Consider the following 19,186-nt stretch of genomic DNA (forward strand, 5'->3'; position numbering starts at 1 on the left):
ACAGGAATCCTTTATTAAGAGAAAATGGCTGCAGGCGTTCTAGACAGGACTTGGGGTCCAAGCTCTCCAATTCAAGGTTTTAAGGGGTTCCCCAGTAGCCCCACCCAATCAACCCCCTCTTTCAGCGACAGTCTCAGGCATTACACTTCCACCCCCTTTTCGTTACTGCCGGCTGGATGGAGACTTCAAAGAAAACTACATGAAAGGCAATAGCCCCATTCTTATGGTTAGTTCTTTCTGCAATACACACATTCAGTTCCTTTGAGGTATACTGAAGGAAGTGAGGGCCATAAAGCCCCTTTGTTCACCCCCTTCCCTTCCTCGTATGGCAGAATCCAGAGAAGGCAGAATTGGGGTTTTCTATATTTGATAACTAGAGATGAAATATAATTGGATTCTGACAAACAAACTGAAATCTTTTAATGGGAAAAACAATAAAATTGTTGGCGCAGTGGTTAGAATGTAATACTGCAGGCTAACTCTGCTCATATTGTCAGGAGTTCGATTCCTGGTTCCTGACCGGCTCAAGGTTGACTTAGCCTTCCATCCTTCTAAGGTTGGTAAAATGAGGACCCAGATTGTTGGGGACAATGTGTTGACTCTGTAAACCGCTTAGAGAGGGCTGTAAAGCATTGTGAAGTGGTATAGAAATCTAAGTGCTATTGCTATAAAAATGTGATTGCATAAGTGTACACACCCTTAAACTAATACTCTATTGAAGCACCTTTTGATTTTATGGCAGCATTCAGTCTTTTGGGGCAGGAGCCTATCAGCATGACACATCTTGCCTTAGGAATGTTTGTCTACTCCTCCTTGCACAAGCACTCCAAATCTGTCAGATTGTGAGAGCATCTCCTATGCACAGGTCTCTTTAGATCACCCTACAGAGCTTCAATTGGATTCAGATTCAAGCTCTGGCTGGGCCATTCTAAAACTTTGATATTTTTTTGTTGATTTGGAAGTATTGTTTCAGTTTTAGTATGCTGAAGCAAGCACTATGATTTGGAGGTACAGTTATCTTTTGGGTCACTGTTATTTTGAAAGGTGAATTTCCTCTTCCTCTTTAGTATTTCAGCAGAGGCCTAAAGATTTTGTGCAAAATTGATGTTTAGAACTGTTCATAATTCCTTCCATCTTGACTAAAGCCCCAATTCCACTGAAGAAAGGCAGCCTCAAAGTATAATGCTGCCACCACGTTTCACTGTGGGTATAGTGTTACTTTTGGTAATGCAATGTTTTTGCATCAAATATACTGTTTGGAATTATGATGAAAAAAATTCAACCTTAGTCTCATCAGATCATAACACATTTTGCCACGTGCTCTTTTCAGACGTGATATAGGTTTTTGCAAAATGTAGTGGACTTGGATGTTTTTCTTTGTAAGAAAAGGTTTCTGTCAGACATAGGAAGGATACGGGAGATTATCGTTACATGTAGTACTCAACCAGTACTTATCAGAAATTCCTGCAGCTCCTTTAATGTTACTGGAGACTCTTGGCAGTATCTCAGACCAATTTTTTTCTTGTTTTTTCATCAATTTTGGAGGGACATCTAGTTCTTGGTAATGTCAATGTTGTGCCCTATTTTCTCCACTTGTTGATGACTGTCTTCAGTATGTCCCATAGTTTATCCAATGGCTTGGAGATTTTTTTGTACTGTTCTCCTGACTGATACTTTCCAACAATGAGATCCCTTTGATGCTTCATAAGGTTTTTGCAAATTGTGAGATTTGCTGCAAGAGGCATCTGAGTAAAGATCAGAAAAATCCTACTAGAACTGAACTTTACATGGGCTTGATCAGAGTCATGTTAAGTGATGGAAGGTGTGTACCGGCTATTTAAGATCAGTTTGAATGCGGTTGTTTAATTCTAACATATCCACATCCCTACTTAACATGATGTGCACACTTATGCAACCATGTTATTGTAAGTTTTATTTTTATTTCCCCCCTTAAAAAAATTCAGTGTGTTTCTCAATTGAATTATATAGCTTATATGCTGCATTAAAGAAGGAAAAATCTCTGAAGTGATTTATCCTGGGCTGATTTTTTTACATCCCAAAAACCTGGCATTTTAATAGGGTTGGTTAGACTTTTTATATCCTGTGTAGATTCACCCAGGAACTCAAAATAATATCTGTAACATTCCTTTTTCAAATTTTACTTACAACAATTATGTGCAGTAGATTGGACTGAGACATGGAACTGGTTCTAAATCATCCAGTACTGTAGCTTCTATGGCTGAAGTTGTGCTTGAATTAAAATCCTTCCAGAACCTCTTTTACTTTTTGCAGTATCAAAATGAAGGGCTGGGATATCAGTATTTATAGGTAAGCAGCAATAGTTTAATGTGGACAATTCTGCTGCCAAATACATAAAGATTTAAAAATATATCTCAATGATTAAAGTATACCACTTGTTGCCAGAAATGAAAGAGCAAATACAAATGCCAATTCATTATCATCATTCTAATGCTAAAACCAGTATAACTGCGAGAAAAAAGTGGATTCTGACCCAGGCCTTGTACTCACCTTGATGAGAAAGTCTCCTATTTGTAGGGCACATAGAATCTCATGCACAATTTTCAGACACTCTGCATCAGGAATCATGATGTCATAATGGCCAGCAATGTCAAAATCCTAGGTTACAAATTGCAGATAAGAAAATTGCTGAAGTATAAGCTGTACAGCAGTTAATCAGACGTAGGTGCTGCGTTGTTTGGTATATAGCAGCTATCTTTCCAAGTCTTGATATCAGAAAAGCAGAAACCTCTAGGATCTGACATACATCACACACTGATGCAACTAGGGATTGTTTGAGGCTAAGCCTTCTACATCTTCCAATAATGCAAATTATTACTGGAGGGCTCTCTCCTTTCATTTTTCAGAGAAATAAATAAATCCCAGAGTAGCTTACAAGAATGGGGTTTCTTTAGGCATCTGTCTCTCTTTAATTCCCCCCATCCATAATCATAGGGAAGAGTCTGAAAAATGACCATAAAGGGATGGGAATGGGTAAACACTCTCTGACGATTGCCAAATGGACGCATTCGTGGGGGAAGGAAAAATAAGGAAGCAGTGGCTTTCCAGCCTCCTTGGCAATGTCTGGAAGAAGTCAGAAAATGGTTACTCCGCAACTGACAGATTAACAATTTATGGGAAGAAGTAATGGAAATGACTGCCTTTATCATGATAACGAAAATCTTAAATTACTTAAAATCTGGCAAACAAGGAAAAAGTGCAAAATGTAAATAAAGGAATTAAGATTAAGACAGCATTATGAATATAAAGGCTAAATGTGAACTGAATAGTTTTATGGAACACAAACTGCTGAAAATGACTTTGTGTTAAACCTGTTGGCAATGTATTTATATAATACCATTACTACACATAATAATGCATATAATAGTGTAAAAAGTCACATCAGTTGGAAAAATAGCCATATCCAACATTTTTAAAACAGATTCTGATTATTCATATACTTCCTTAGTTAATCTTAACCGTTTATATCAAGAAAACACCAACATTTTTTCATCACAGTCACCTTTCTTACTATCACATAATTAGATAAATTTACACATAGTGTGATCTTACATGAGAAACTCCCGGATGGGGGAGACTATAATTTGCAATAGTACAATAAACTTTAGAATAAGACATACAGGTAGTCCTCAATGTAGAATCAGAATTTTGTTGCAAAGGAAGGCCATTGTTATGAGTTCTGCTTGATTTTATTGCCTTTTTGCAATGGTTGTTATGTGAATCACTGCAGTTAAATGAACCATGCTGTTGTTAATAGAATCCAGTTTCCCCCCACTGACTTTGCTCATTGGAAGTCTGCTGTGAAGCTAGCAAATGATCATGTGACCCTGGGGTGCTGCAAACTTTAGAAATACATGCCAATTGCCAAGCCTCCAATTTGTGTTCATGTGAACATGGGGATGCTGCAAAAGATGTAATTGTTAGGAGCAGTCATAAGTAACTTTTTTTATTCCCGTTCTAAGTTTGACTGGTCGCTAAACAAATGGTTGTAAATCAAGGACTACCCTGTATCTGGTTATTATATAAAGACATCTATATACTGCATTGTGTTACTATCACTTATTCTGAGAAAATTATACTCAGAGGCCTTTTCTAATGTCACTGGGTGAAGAATACTGTAAACATTCTTGCAGCAAGTATGATAAATTCATGGCTCTGTGGGCAAACTTAACCTCCTCCCTTCAAGACTTGCTTACATTTTCCAGAGTGAGTGTTCAAGCAGAGTGTGCGTGTATGTTTAGGTTAAGCCACCCATTACAACTTTGAAAACAGATTGCAATCTCCCAAAGAGAGGGCCCATTTTTTTCATTTACAAAAGCACTTTAAGAGGTAAAATGGTTGCTTATTCCAAATTCAAATAAAAGTCATGAAAAAGGGAAGAAAACATAAGCATCATCCATAAACACCTAGGATATTATCTTTCTGGCCTCTATCAGGAAAAAGTTCAGCTATTAAGCTGGATAATTATAAATATCTCAATCACATTAGCACTACCAGGTAAGCAATTTATCTCTTCTTTTTAAATTAAGATACGCCTACCATCTTAACATACATATATGGATACATGTAATTATGATAACGGATATACAACATATAGAGCATAGAATCAGAAATGTAAATGCTACTGAAAAATTACCATGTATCTGAAATTAGAAAGAACTGAAATCTGTATTAAATACCCAAAGTGCTGCATCTACATTAACAATATCGGTCTCTTTGTTGTAGAATGATCTGCTCTCAGTATAAGTGTACATTGCACATGGCTATACTCCCACAAAAGGCTAAAAAGTTCCATGGAAACTGATAAAAGGAGAAACAATGTTGTTATCCCTGGGCTTGTTGCAGAACTCTCCAAATATATGATCACATAAACTAAGGAGACAAAAATTGTTGCAACATTAGGAAATGCTACCCACATTTGTATCCAATACCATGGAGCTATGGATCCCACTGTGGAGAAAGCCAATTAGTCATGTATATAATCTAATGGTAGCTCGCGTGTACTTACACACTGATAGAACTCCCTGTAACGTCCCTTCGTCATGGCTGGGTTGTCCCGCCTGTAGACTTTAGCAATTTGGTAACGCTTAATGTTGGTGATTTTGTTCATAGCCAAATAACGAGCAAACGGCACCTGGACAAAGAAGGCTCAGGAGAACACTTGAAATCTTAAGGCAACACCTCTTTCTTTCTGTGACTATTCTTCTAGAAAGGGGGGGGGGCGGAGAACCTAAAAATCTTTACAGGTATTCCTCAATGTACAATCATTTACTGAGTGACAATTCAAAGTTACAACGGCACTGAAAAAAGTGACTTATGACTGGTTTTCACGTGACCTTTGCAACATCTGCATGGTCACGTGATCAAAATTTGGGCGCTTGGCAACTGGCATGTATTTATGACAGTTGCACTGTCCCAGGATCACATCATCACCATTTGTAACCTTCCCAACTGGCTTCTGACAAGCAAAGTTAACGGGGGAAGCCAGATTTACTTAATGACTGCATGATTCACTTAACATCTGCAGTTATTTGTTTAACTCTGGCAAAAAAGTTGTATAATGGGGCAAAAATAATAAATGCCTTGCATAGCAACAGATGTTTGGGGCTCAATTGTAGTCATGTGGAGAACTACCTGTACTGCTAAGTAACCTCTCTCAAGCAGAAACAATTAAAATTCCTAAAAGGAAAATACCCCATCCCTGAGACTTTTGCATAATTCAAAGGCATAATCATTATTATTTAAACTAATGCGCTACCCAACTCCCAGCAGTTTACAAATGATTTAATGATTTACAAAATATTTAAAACATGAAAAATAAGGCAATAAAAACAACAACAACAACAAAAGAATAGAGATGGCAGAATAACAAACTGGATTTAAAGTCCACAAAGAGCCAGGTCCTCAGAACTACTGAAACACTAGCAGAAAAGGAAAAAATGCATGAGCAGCAAAATGGGAAATCAGGACTAAAATAAGAAGCTATAACCCTATGAACCTTCCTCAATTTTTGGATATAACTCATATCTCATCAATGCAAGAGAGGTATCTTGTTCTTAAGTACCTATATAGAGATGTGCTATTATGTTCCTCCTAAGGAGCTTGAAACATGACTTCAAGTAGGTACCATATTATATAGCAAACTTCTTTGAAAGATCTAAGTCTCTCCACTATAGAGGGCTTAACTCTTAAAGAGTCCAGAAGAAAATATCATTATGGTCTTCCCTCCTTCTTTTTGGTTTGCCACTTCAGTCTTTACTTCTCTGTTCAGAAGTAAAGCAAATCTCACTAAAGTTGTTTTCAATATTCTACAATGGAACATGCTCTCATATAAGTGGATATATATCTGCCTACATGTAATTAAGCAACTTCAAATTTTTCTGTAAAAGCAGGCTGTGAAAATAATCCTCAGAAATGGAATACTTTAGCAATGGATCCCAAGATCTTTTGTAACCTGTTACAGTAGCATCAAATTGCCTGGATACTTATATATTCTTCCCTTTTTCCTCATCTCTAGTTGAAAACTTATTTAACCAATAAGTTAAACTATCAAAATAATGCTTCCATATCCCGTCTATTAACTGAGCCTGAATAGTTCTGATCACAGAATATGGAAGGTAAGTTCATTGCCTTCTTGCCATTTTATATTTATGCCAGGAATACCAGGCTTTAGGATACAGTCAAATCATAGCGAAGCGATAGCAGCTCTCCTCCTTGGTCTTTCAGATCATAGATGAGCTTTGAGTCTTCTCCATATTTCCCTGTTAAGGTTTCCTAAAAAAAAAAAAGAATAAAAAAGAAGACAGGAAAAAAAGGACAGATAAAAGCAACAGTAAATCATGCTGTTACAAGAGACCAATACAAGTTCTAGTCACAATGTGCTTATAAAGGTCACAATTACTTGGGCAACTGAATAAAAATAATAACACTGAATAATTTATATTCCTTTCTTCTATTTCATATAATAGCAGCTTAAACGAAACAAAAACCCACAAAACAAAAACCAGTAAAATTAATCAGTCGTTATATAAATGTCAAAGTAATGAATAGAAGTGATATAAATAGGAAAGGAAGAGCAATGCAGGGGGGGCAGGGGCGTTCCATCAGGTATAAAATCAGATTTTAAACCAATTTACCTTTTTTGCTTTACTTCTTTGTGCAAAATGTTTAAAGCGAATGCATGGCAGATTTAACTGAAATGATGTTTCAGAGCCATGACAGTACCACAGAAAGAGGCACTTGTACATGGCTTTTTTCTTGTATGGGTAGGAGGAAAGTGGTACTTTTAATGGACAATGAACACAAGGAGTCACAGAAAACAGTCAGGAAAATCTGACTTAACTAAAGAATTCCTTGTTTTTACACAAATATTCTCCAATTCTGATAGAGTCATGTACATATAAAAAGGGACATGGACATTTAATAGAACTGTTCTCAGAGAAAGAAAATACATTACTACATGTGCCTATCACAAGAAATTAAAATAAAACAATCTACGTCAAAAGTTTTGCACAGTCATATGGGCTGTAAAGGTATTTCACAACTCTAGCCACAAGAAATGAGTTAAGATCACTTAAAAATAATGAAGAGATGGGCAAGGATTTTCCTAGAGCCACAAGGGCAAATTTTCTGAGGCTACGACGTCTCGTGAATTCCATACACCAAAAAGCTACAGCAGAAGATACACCTTTTAAAATGAGCTCTAGAGAAAGTTAATTTATATTTATTTAAGGGTTAGATTGTTAGATAGAAGGCCTGTAGCAGTCTTACATCTGGCAATAAAATTCAGGAACAGTGGCATACATTCACACAATTGCCCTCAAAAATATTAAGAAAAGGAAAAGATGGATGTATTTTAATTCCTGCCCTGTTTAGCTTCTACAATAATTCTATGGTAGAAACTTTAGATAGCCCAGATTTTAATGTTCCCAAAACTGAAAGATATAATTGTCACTTCTTATTGTATTGTCTTCTTTACTCCATTATGCTCTGTAGAATCCAGTATAATAGACAGAATAAGCTAGCCATCACATTCCAAAAGCAAAACTTTTGGTATAGTATTTGATAAAAAAAGAAAACCCACTCTGAAAGTATGGATCATTGAGGGAAATAGTATCAAACAGGTCGTTGCCTTCTAATATTTGGGATTAGTATTCCATTCTATAAAGGAAGAGGTTTCTGCAGATTTTACTCTGCTAGTTATTGCCAACTCCAGGGGGCGATGCTCATCTCCATTTCAAGGCCATTAAGCTAGTGCTGTCTGAAGACATTTCCATAGTCATGTGGCCAGCATGACATCATGGAGTACTGTTACCTTCCCATCTATCTATCTATCTATCTATCTATCTATCTATCTATCTATCTATCTATCTATCTATCTATCTATCTATCTATCTATTCCTATTTATCTATTTGCATTTGTATGCTTTTGAACTGCTAGGTTGGCAAGAGCTGGGGCAAGGATGGGAACTTACTCCATCACGCGGAGCTCAAGTCTTGAACCCGAGCTGCCAGGGTGCAGCTGATAAGCCCAGCATCTTAACTGCGGAGCCACCATGCCGCCTTTTCATTCTATAGGAATTTGGAAAACACATTATGAATTTATTAGCTAAACAGTGTTAAAATCCTCACTGATTACCAAAATATTCTTCTTCCCTAAAGGAAAATAGCAGGCAAAATTTATATGGTGCCCAAATGAAAATGTATGCAAAGGAGAATGCCACAAATAAGATAAACAATGTTCCTGAAGTCCATTCTTACCGCCTCTAGATGTCTACCTAATCGCTGAGACTGGAATGCTGAAAATTGAAGCGAGAAGTTTGAATGATGAATTGAGCTACTGGCTTAAATGGTGCGATTGGACAGGCCCTATAGCTCATAAGACAGTTGCAGCCAGAGAATCACAAAAGAAACAGGTGAAATTGAATATTGTTCCACATAAATTTCTCACAATTTTCCTAAACATAGAGGATTTTCAGCTCAGCATGAACATATAATTCATCATTTATACATTGTAAATGATGTGATGCCTAGTGCATTCTACACCGTCTCTGCAGGATATTTATATTTTGATGGAATCAGGCTGTGATAACATTTAATGGTCAGAATATTGCTAGAAATATTTACAAAAATATTCTTAAGAGGCTTAACTGTAACTATATTTTTTGAAAATCAACTGCCTTTGGAGGTTTCAAATCTAGCCTTTAAAGAAAATGATTAGATAGATATATCTTCCAAACCTTATTTATATTTGTCCTGAAATCAGACACTTACTACATAGTAGGAGTCCAACAGGAAAGCCTCATTTTCCTACTCAGATTTCCAGGAAATTCCTATTGAAAACATGGAATCTTTTCATCCTAGTTAGAGAAAGCTTTACTAAATCATTCTCGCCTGGTGACCTGTTGTTCAGCCAGATTAGACCAATTGAGAAATTGTTTAATTCAAGAACAGGATTCTTCAATATAATATAATAAATATAATATAATGTAATGTAATGTAATGTAATGTAACGTAAGTTGGAAGGGACCTTGGAGGTCATCTAGTCCAACCCCCTGCTCAGGTAGGAAACCCTATACCATTTCAGACAAATGGCTGTCCAGTCTCTTCTTAAAAACTTCCAATGTTGGAGCACTCACAGCATCTGGAAGCAGGTTGTTCCACTGATTATTTGTTCTAACTGTCAGGAAATTTTTCCTGAGTTCTAGGTTGCTTCTCTCTGATTGATACTGATTGATACTCTCTTTGATACTGAGGGAATATAAATAACTCATAGATGAAATAGGATTTGAAGGATTGGAGTATTTCTCTCATGAAGTTAAATCCTAGAAACTGAATTCTAATTAGTGATGAGAAAGGTTAGAGTACAGGTGAGATCACATCATAAACAAATTCCTGGTCCAGTGAGGGCAATGTGAATCAAACAAAGTATAAAAGCCCAATAATAGATAGTCAATAGCCATTGCGAACCAACTTGATAACGAAGAATCTCAATGAAGAGGAGTTGAGAAGAAATCCAAGAAAAAAAAACTATTAAAAGTTTCAGCAAGTAGATATTGCTTATCCACTTAGGGCCAATGTTAGGGTTTGAGTCCATTCAAAGATTAACTTGTGTCCCTTAGTTCTGCACTGAGCAATCCTCTGTTCAGTCTAAGGGCTATATAATTTTTAAGCCTTGATATAATCAGCACAGATATTATATTTTTTCAATGTTATTAATGTTTTTACTTTGCCAATTTCACTCCCAATGTAATTGTCAACAGCATAACAGTCAAATGCTCACCTATTCCTTCCTTATTATGTTCCATTCATGTTGTTTTCCTGTATAGAGTTCTCATTTAAGATAAGATATATACCAGGCCTTAATACTAAAAGGGAGCCTTTACCAATATCTGAGCCTTGGTTTCAAAAAGCAGGTGGTACACACTGGGCTTCTATAGAGAAAAAGAGAGGATAATTGCTGAACTCCTCCAAATATTCAGAATGACCAGAGAGATGCGGGTATGTTACTTTCCTGAATAATATAGCACAAATGTCAAGTAATCAAAACATGGGACAAATTCAATTATGTATCCTTATTTTGTAGCTCTGTGTAAATAACAAGACCTTTTTCATAGTTAATCTGTAATGACCTTCCCTACAGAGATAGAATAGTGCTCCCTGGTTCTTCCAAGACTCACTGGTGTTTGCAATCCTAAGACACCATCATCTGCATAAAGCAATATAGGTCTACTAGTCTGCAATGAGTATGAGTATATGAAACTCTTCCATGCAGGAAGGCATCTATCATTGCATTAATATAGTAACTGAGAAGAAGTGGGGTCAGTTGACTTCATATAATTAATTGCATGTGTTTTTTCTTAGTTTTTTCTAACTTTTAGTTTTAGGTTTTAGTCCTAGTGCAATACTGATTAAATGTTGAGACTCTAGAAAGAGTGCAGAGAAGAGCAACAAAAGTGATCAGGGGACTGGAGGCTAAAACATATAAGGAACAGTTGCTGGAATTGGGTTTGTCTAGTTTAACGAAGAGAAGGACGAGGGGTGATATGATAGCAGTGTTCCAATATCTCAAGGGTTGCCACAAAGAAGAGGGAGTCTCCAAAGCAGAGGTCCCCAGCCTTTTGGGTACCAGGGACCGGTTCTGTGGAGAAATGTTTTTCCACAGACCAGAAAGTGTGTGGTTTTGTATGCTGCCTGTATCCCATGGATGGGGCTTTGCTTGTTTGTGCAGACTGGTTGCTGATATGCCGTAGCCCGGTACTGGTCCACGGATCAGAGGTTGGGGACCCCTGCTCCAAAGGACCTGTGGGCAGGATAAGAAGCAATGGATAGAAACTAATCAAGGAGAGAAGCAATTCAGAACTAAGAAGAAATTTCCTGACAGTTAGAACAATAAATCAGTGGAACAACTTGCCTCCAGAAGTTGTGAATGCTCCAACACTGGACGTTTTTAAGAAGAGATTGGACAATCATTTGTCTGAAATGGTATAGGGTTTCCTGCCTGAGCAGGGGGTTGGACTAGATGACCTCTAAGGTCCCTTCCAACTCTGTTTATTCTATTCTGTTCTGTTCTGTTCTATTCATATTTAAGTGTAATTTGAGGACATAGGATGGGTTCTTAATAGATAGTTTTTTCTGGAGAGGAAATCTCCTATACATTAGTAAATTCTATAAATTCTTATTTTTTTAAAAAAGGACTTGAACTAAACTACTTAAACATAAAATAATTAACACTGCATTAACAGCATATTCATAACTATTTAAAAATAAATAGCACTGAGGTCAAAAGGGTTAGTCTAAGATAAACAGCCATAGCAGGAATCTGTAATTTTAGTGGACACTGAAAACCTTTAGGATTTTGAAAAAAAATCTCCCAGCAGCTTCTATAAGCTAGTTGAAATCAGTTTTAAATTATTGGAATCATCCCTCTGATGATCATGCATCTCACTCTCATTTAGGGTGCTCCTACTGGCCATAGTTACATTCCTTCCACACACACTCTTTTCTCTCATCTCACTCTGTCTTTCCCAAGAAGCTTCTCTTCCTCTGCCTGTTGCCCCATCTCTCTTTAGGAAAAAATAATAATTAGGAAGAACATGGAGATTTGTCAAAGACTGGGAAAGTTAACTATGGAGCCAGTTCAGGATGTAAAATTCTGTGGGGGAAGTACTTCTTAGCATATGTCTAAAATATGTTTTTATTTCATTTTTCCTCAGTTGTTTGAAAGTTATAGATTTGAAGATTATTCATTAAATAAGAAAATATACCTCTGTTCTGAATTGCTACCATCCCCAACTTGTGCCATCTTACCTTTAATTCAAATACTGGAGTATCTATTGTCTCAGCTCCATGACGTTTGAAGCATTGGGTAATGACATTGAAGACTTTCTCTCTGATAGCCATCTGTTTGGGATTATAATCCCGAGTACCCTGAAAGCAAAAATGAAAGGTCTGGGTTAGAAGAAAATGTCAGCAAGTTCCATCCTATTAAAAGTGTGGTACATTAAGGAAGTGTAGATGTGAGGCTTGACACAGTAGAGTATAGCAAATGAAAACAATTCACAGTATACTATTTGGAGCTTTTAGCTTAGTTAAAATAGAAAATGTATGGGGACAACATGATGAAGATTTTGAAAGTTATATACAGTTATCATCTAACTATGATAAGGATGGATGGAATTCTCATTTTCTCTCATAACATAAATAGTTTGTATTAATCATCTTGCAGTAGTTGTAGGGCAAACTAGGTTATGTTCTTCATCTAATACATGCTACAAAGAGAAATGCACAGGAAGTATCAAACAACTGCATAGTATCTGCAAACATCTACTCACTAAACTTTGTGAGACTGATTTCTGAGTCAACCTAAATTGGACTGCAATCAGACGGATTTGATCAGAATAAGCTTGTTTAATAGAAAGTTATAAATCTCAAATTTAGATATGACAATGAAAATGAATTGTAGGCTATAAAACAATTTGTAAATAAATTAGAAAATCATTAGTTAAAACCATTAAAATTGAGGGAGATGGGTGGTAAAGAAATATGAAATATAAATAAATATAATTATTTATTTATAAAAGAATTAAAATTATAAAAGCAAAATTGAAACTTAATACTGAATACTGAGATTCGATTGGTCAGTAGCACCACAAAAGAGAAAATAATCTCTAAGTAGAAACTGTCCGATGTCTTCCTTTTCATTATGAAAAATCAAAGGAAAAAACAGGAAGCATCCCTTAAAAACAACCTCTATTGTACTGAAACCTATAGGACAATTACTGTGACATTTTCATCCAATATACTGACATTTTAAACAATTGCATCCAGGGCATCATAGTTTTTACACAAGAAAAGCTTCACTATTAAAAGGAGGGCCCTCCACTTTAGCGCATATGGTAAATAAAAAAAAAAAAAACACCCAACAGTACAGCCTTAGCGATGTCTCAGGGATGGTAAGACGATGCCTAATGCTGATTGTTCCGAATAATAAAGAAGATTCCACTTATGACAAATTAGACAGTGTCATAATCTCATTTTATAGATTTTAGACAGTGTGCAATACAGTCTTATATTCCTCACCTGAGCCTGACATTTTCAGCTCATAACTTAAATGGGGAAGGCTAAATGTTTAAAGAAAATGCATCTGGCATGACAGTCAAGCCTGATTTTTTAAGAACTACAAACTTTATAAACAGATGTATACATTCATTCTGTTATAAAACACAGCAAAATGTAGAACATTTGGTAACGAATTTTTTATACTCCTATAAATTTTACAAAATATTGAAATCTATTCATTAAAACCCTTTTTTGTCAAAACTGTCAAAATCATTTTTTACAATATGATTTAAGTGAAACAGATTAAAAGATTGGAGATTTTAATGCAATTTACACAGATTAAACTTTCGTTTTGATAGCATATAATACCTACCGATCATATAACAATTACTGAATATTGCCAATCCATTAATAATTACCGATAGGTACAGTTCCTTTTGACAATATTCACATGTCTCTAGCATCCAGTACGGTGTGCAGTTATAGATCCATGGTTTTTGAAGTGTCTAGAGAACTGTACATCTTACTAAAATATTTTTGTTTTATTTTATAAAATCATATCACTTTATATCTCCCTTAATGACTGTAGTAAAATGATTGTAAAAATGGGTCTATCCACATGACTTGCTTAATAACTAGACAGCTTAGTGACCAAAATTTCAGTCCCAATTGTGGTCATAAATCAAGGACTACCTGTACAACTTCCCTAAATATTTTGCTTACTGAACACCTTATTTAGCTTGCAAAAGATAGAAAACATGCTTCAAAAAAGCAACATTTTTCAGCACAGAATTTAGTTTGGAGACATTTTTTCCAGTGTTAGAGGTTAAAAAGAAGCTGGGGGAAAAGGCAAATACTGCACCCAGAAATTTGTATATTAAAGATAAATTTCTTCATTAAAAAAAACTTTATCACAGCTGTAATAGATTCTAAAGCTGGGGCTTATGCAGATGAAAATCTACTATACATGTGGCACAGAGATCATAATGAAGCACAGAGATCATAATGAAGCATCATCAAATTCTTCCTTGATCCCAAAAAGTATTTTTGGTAGCATAAAACTGAATACAGATAGTCCTTGACTTACAACCACAATGAAACCAAAATTTCTGTTCCTAAACAAGACAGCTGTTAACTGAGTTGTGCCCCATTTTATAACTTTTTTGCCACAGTTATCAAATGAATCACTGCAATTAAGTGAATTGTGAGGTTGTTAAGTAAATTTTGCTTCCCCATTGACTTTGTCGGAAGCCAAGTGGGAAAGTTACAAATGGTGATCAGGTGACCCTTCAGACATACTGTCATAAATACATGCTAGCTGCCAAGCACCCAAATTTTAATCATGTGACCATAGGAATACTGCAACGATTGTAATTGTTATACATTATAAGTCACTTTTTTCAGTGTTGTAACTTTGAACAGGGATTAAATGGAGGGTTGTAAGTCAACGACTACCTGTAAATGTAAGCATTCCACGAATTGCAATGGAAAAAAGAAAAAGTTGAAGACTTTACCTTTGGTGTCTTCAAAACAAATTTATGCTTGCCTTCTTCAGGATGCATTGCTGACTTCATCTCCAGCAGCTTTGACACTTGCTTTGTGATCTGAAAGATATTTTTAATCACTGTAAATTACATAGTTATTGTTACTTACAATGTACAGTGTTTTTGTTTATTGTTGCATATTGGGATAAGCTCCTGACCCAAATATCCTTTTTCTATATTGTCTTACTGCACATTTTATCATTTTTTTCATGGCTCAACATAGCCACCACTTCTTCCCTCTTTAAATTTTTTAAAAAATACTTCAATATAAGTTGTACCCCTCCTCCAGAAATTTCCTATAAAGCTAGTAGAATAGGGAACAACACTTATTGTCAACTGGGGTTGATTTAGAAAGCAATAACCAATATTACACCAAGAAAAACATATACTATATGCACAATATTCTGTCCAGTAAAGATTGTATATTAGTGCTGTTTCTTTTCCAACAGCATATAAGCATATAGCCTCTTACAGTATAACAACATTACATTTACATTTTTGAAAACGGATGTTTATTTATTCTGCTTTTCAGATATACTAACCTAGCTTTGTAAGGATTTGGTATGATTTTACACTATAACCTTGAGGTATGCAAGATTAAAGTCACTGAAAAACTTGGAAATTTCTATATACATTTAATTATTACAAGAGTTTATTACATAACTTCCTTTGTGATTTCCCCCCTGCCCAAATCAGCAAATCTAAAAGGGAATCATTATTTAATGAGCAAAGAATGAGGAAGGTAAATAGAAGTGAGGAAACAGTTTCAATAGGATAGTATTAATGGTAGACTTCCAGGGCCAGTGTTATCATTATAAAGATCTCTTCAGTCAATCTCAGGTCCTCCTAAATACACAAAAACATCCATGTAATTTTGTTGGCAACCACATCCTTGTTGCCTTCTGGGTTTTTAAGGCTTTCCAATCTAGTCTACATCTCTGGGATTTTCCCGAGATCTCCAGCTCAACTCTAAGTTGTTTGATTTTTGGCATAATACGTTATCACATTGCTGTACCAAAGGTGCTTTTTTCAGGAGCCAACTGGACTTTGTGTTTCTTTTGAAGATGTTTTGCTTCTCATCCAAGAAGCTTCTTCAGCTCTGATTAGATGGCGGGGAGTGGAAGGATTTATATTGCTTGCAGATAGATGGCCATTTGCATTTGGTCATTTGCATTCCTTTAGAGAGTGGTTGAAACCATTTTGGAGGTTTACTTGTGTCCTCAGGGTAACTGAGAAGTGCAAATGTGTGTGCAGCCTTCTTGGCTGCAGGACTTTTCTGCCCAGTACCCCTTAAAGTTGCGGTCACATTGCTGTGTTTATTTTGAAGTAGCCCAAATATTTGATATAACATAATTCTATGCTCAAATGGTATGTCAACTTGAGACTTGTATTGAGTGCATTTTCTTTCACCTGTACAGTATACAGTCTGACCCTTCGGGTAAATCAGTTCTACTTTGAAAATAAGCAGGAGTAGGAGTGTGACATTCATCTAGCTTCTCACGTGGTCCGTGGTTTTACAAATTATTTGCCACTGCATTGTGCGCTTTCAATGTACCGTATCCTATTTTGACTTTCAGTGGTTCTTGTAGTCTGTTCTGTGTGCCACTAGAGAGAGATACAGCCTTAGTATAAATTGTCCTAGTTCAGAAGGGTGCTTATGTCCAGGCAGGCTCTATATTTTGTTTTAGTTATCATTAGAGATACTACATGGTGAAGCAGTGAGGAATAAGATGGTTGTATTGATTTGAGATATTTGCAAACCATATTTTAGGATAGACTACATTAAAAGGTCTTGTACAGTGTATGGTCACTGAGAAATAAAATCCATTTTCTTTGGTGAAGCTGTCTCCCAGATCAACAAAGGTCACCTATGTTAATCACATAGAAGCAAAAATAAGAATATTGCCCAAAATATAGCAGCTTCTGCATCCTATGCTAGCAAGGAACATATATCTTTATATATATTGGTACCTTCCTCAATAGTGGTATCTGTGAGAGGGATCTCAGAGTCCTAGTTGACAAACACTTAAATATGAGCCAGCAGTGTGCTGCAGCTGCCAAAAAAGCCAATGCAGTCCTGGGCTGCATTAACAGAGGGATAGAATCAAGATCACGTGAGGTGTTAATAATACCACTTTACAATGCCTTGGTAAGGCCACACTTGGAATACTGCATCCAGTTTTGGTCACCACGATGTAAAAAAGATGTTGAGACTCTAGAAAAAGTACAGAGAAGAGCAACAAAGATGATCAGGGACTGGAGGTTAAAACATATAAGGAACGGTTGCTGGCATTGGGATATGTCTCGTTTGATGACGAGAACGATGAGGGGGGACATGATAGCAGTGTTCCAATATCTCAGGGTTGCCACAAAGAAGAGGGAGTTAAGCTATTCTCCAAAGCACCTGAAGGCAAGACAAGAAGCAATGAATAGAAACTAACCAAAGAGAGAAGCAACCTAGAACTAAGGAGAAATTTCCTGATAGTTAGAACAATTGATCAGTGGAACAACCTGCCTCCAGAAGCTGTGAATGCTCCAACACTGGAGTTTTTAAGAGACTGGACAGCCATTCGTCTGAAATGGTGTAGGGTTTCCTGCCTGAGCAGGGGGGTTGGACTAGATGACCTTCAAGGTCCCTTCCAACATCATTATATTATAAAGAACCAATGCAGAAACTCTCAAACAGCGTGGTTCTTGCCCAGTAGAAATTATGAATGCTGTCTCACCAGCCCAATTTACGCTTTAGAACGGGTGATCTGTGATACCGTATGTTATGGACATAGAGCGAGTGCAGGTCAGTTCGAGTGCCTCTCTCCTGCACTTTATGAAAATTACGAACCTCCGAAATCTGGAATATGGAAAAAGATTGTCTATGCAGTAGTCCCGTGCATCGCCTTACCTCTTCCGGGCTAGCCTTCTCCTGCTTGAGGCGCCGCACCGTATCTGCCTGCTTCCTCAGCGCCTCTTCCTCAGCCATGACGATGACACCCCCTCGCCGACAATAAAAATTTTAAAAAAGGGAGAGTCGCCAGTCACCCTCCTTACTTTCTCACCCAGAGAATTTAATCTTTTGCTCCCCTACGCATGCGTACTGCTTTGTATTGAGGCAGCTAAATCTGCCCACACTGCTCAACTCAATGTGCAGCGGGGATGAGGTGGGACGAGTCGGAGCTGGATGATGCAAGAGAAACTAGCGAAGAGAGGAAGTGACGTTGCTGCACTTTATTCCGCTTTATCCTCTTGGTGTTTCCGTTTTTCTTTTCGGTAGAAGCCTGGGGCTTGAGGTTGCGGTCCTGTTCATCTCTGTTCAGAAATAAGCTCCTTTGACGCCAGGAAGCCATACGTTTAAGATCGGTTAATCTTAAAACACAGGAACTGTATTTGCACATTTTCATAAGTCATTTAACTACAATGGTTGGGTTCACACAACACTGTACGATTATATAATTTATTGGCTTTAGTGTGCTGTGTGAAGCCATCCAGTTGCGATTATTCCAGGCAAACAAGGCTTAGTGTAATCATAATGCATGAATCCAGTCAATGGCCAATTCTAAGGGCTGTTTGGTGAGGAGCTATTTGGTGTCAGAACTTCATAGAAGCCACCATAAGCTAGGGATAAGGAGGACTGCACAGAGGCAGAGGTAGGCTGCAACAACCCCTAAATCTAAAGCACCCCATCTTTGAGATTGTCCTACCAAAATTTAGCAATTTTTTCTGTATTTTTAAGAAACCAGTTAGCATCCATTGATATAAGACACCCATTTTATTTTAATCTCCTCAGAACAAAAATTCCCAAATAATTAGGTTTGTCTTCCTTAATCTTACTATATCTCCCCTACCACTTTATCAGAATATATATGTATGTAAGTGGCGATGAAGGCTCACACTATATAAGATGCAATTTAAAAAAAATTATTTTAATACAATTCTAAATATTTTGGCTCTCTTGCGAAGATGGTGATACAGTAAAGTTTTATACATGGAGCTCCATATCTACAAATACCTTTTTTGTGTTTCTCCTAGGACAAACACAGCTATTTTTT

The 19,186-nt window shown here is 36.7% G+C and overlaps 1 protein-coding gene across 1 annotated transcript in view; it reads right to left on the reverse strand.

Annotated features, from left to right (window-relative positions):
• Positions 1 to 18,329, reverse strand: part of HARS1 (histidyl-tRNA synthetase 1) — a 38,637-nt gene extending 20,308 nt beyond the window's left edge. The window contains exons 1-6 of the mRNA XM_039326025.1: positions 18,043 to 18,329; positions 15,114 to 15,203; positions 12,349 to 12,468; positions 6,718 to 6,813; positions 5,048 to 5,173; positions 2,530 to 2,637 (exon numbers count right to left, since the gene is read on the reverse strand). Of these exons, the coding sequence (XP_039181959.1) occupies positions 2,530 to 2,637; positions 5,048 to 5,173; positions 6,718 to 6,813; positions 12,349 to 12,468; positions 15,114 to 15,203; positions 18,043 to 18,120 (618 nt within the window). The 5' untranslated portion in view covers positions 18,121 to 18,329. The remainder of the gene's footprint in view (positions 1 to 2,529; positions 2,638 to 5,047; positions 5,174 to 6,717; positions 6,814 to 12,348; positions 12,469 to 15,113; positions 15,204 to 18,042) is intronic.
• Positions 18,330 to 19,186: the final 857 nt, after the last annotated feature.

Source organism: Crotalus tigris, unplaced genomic scaffold, assembly GCF_016545835.1.
Source record: "Crotalus tigris isolate CLP2741 ecotype Arizona unplaced genomic scaffold, ASM1654583v1 scf7180000024339.11422700, whole genome shotgun sequence".
Lineage (NCBI taxonomy): Eukaryota > Metazoa > Chordata > Lepidosauria > Squamata > Viperidae > Crotalus > Crotalus tigris.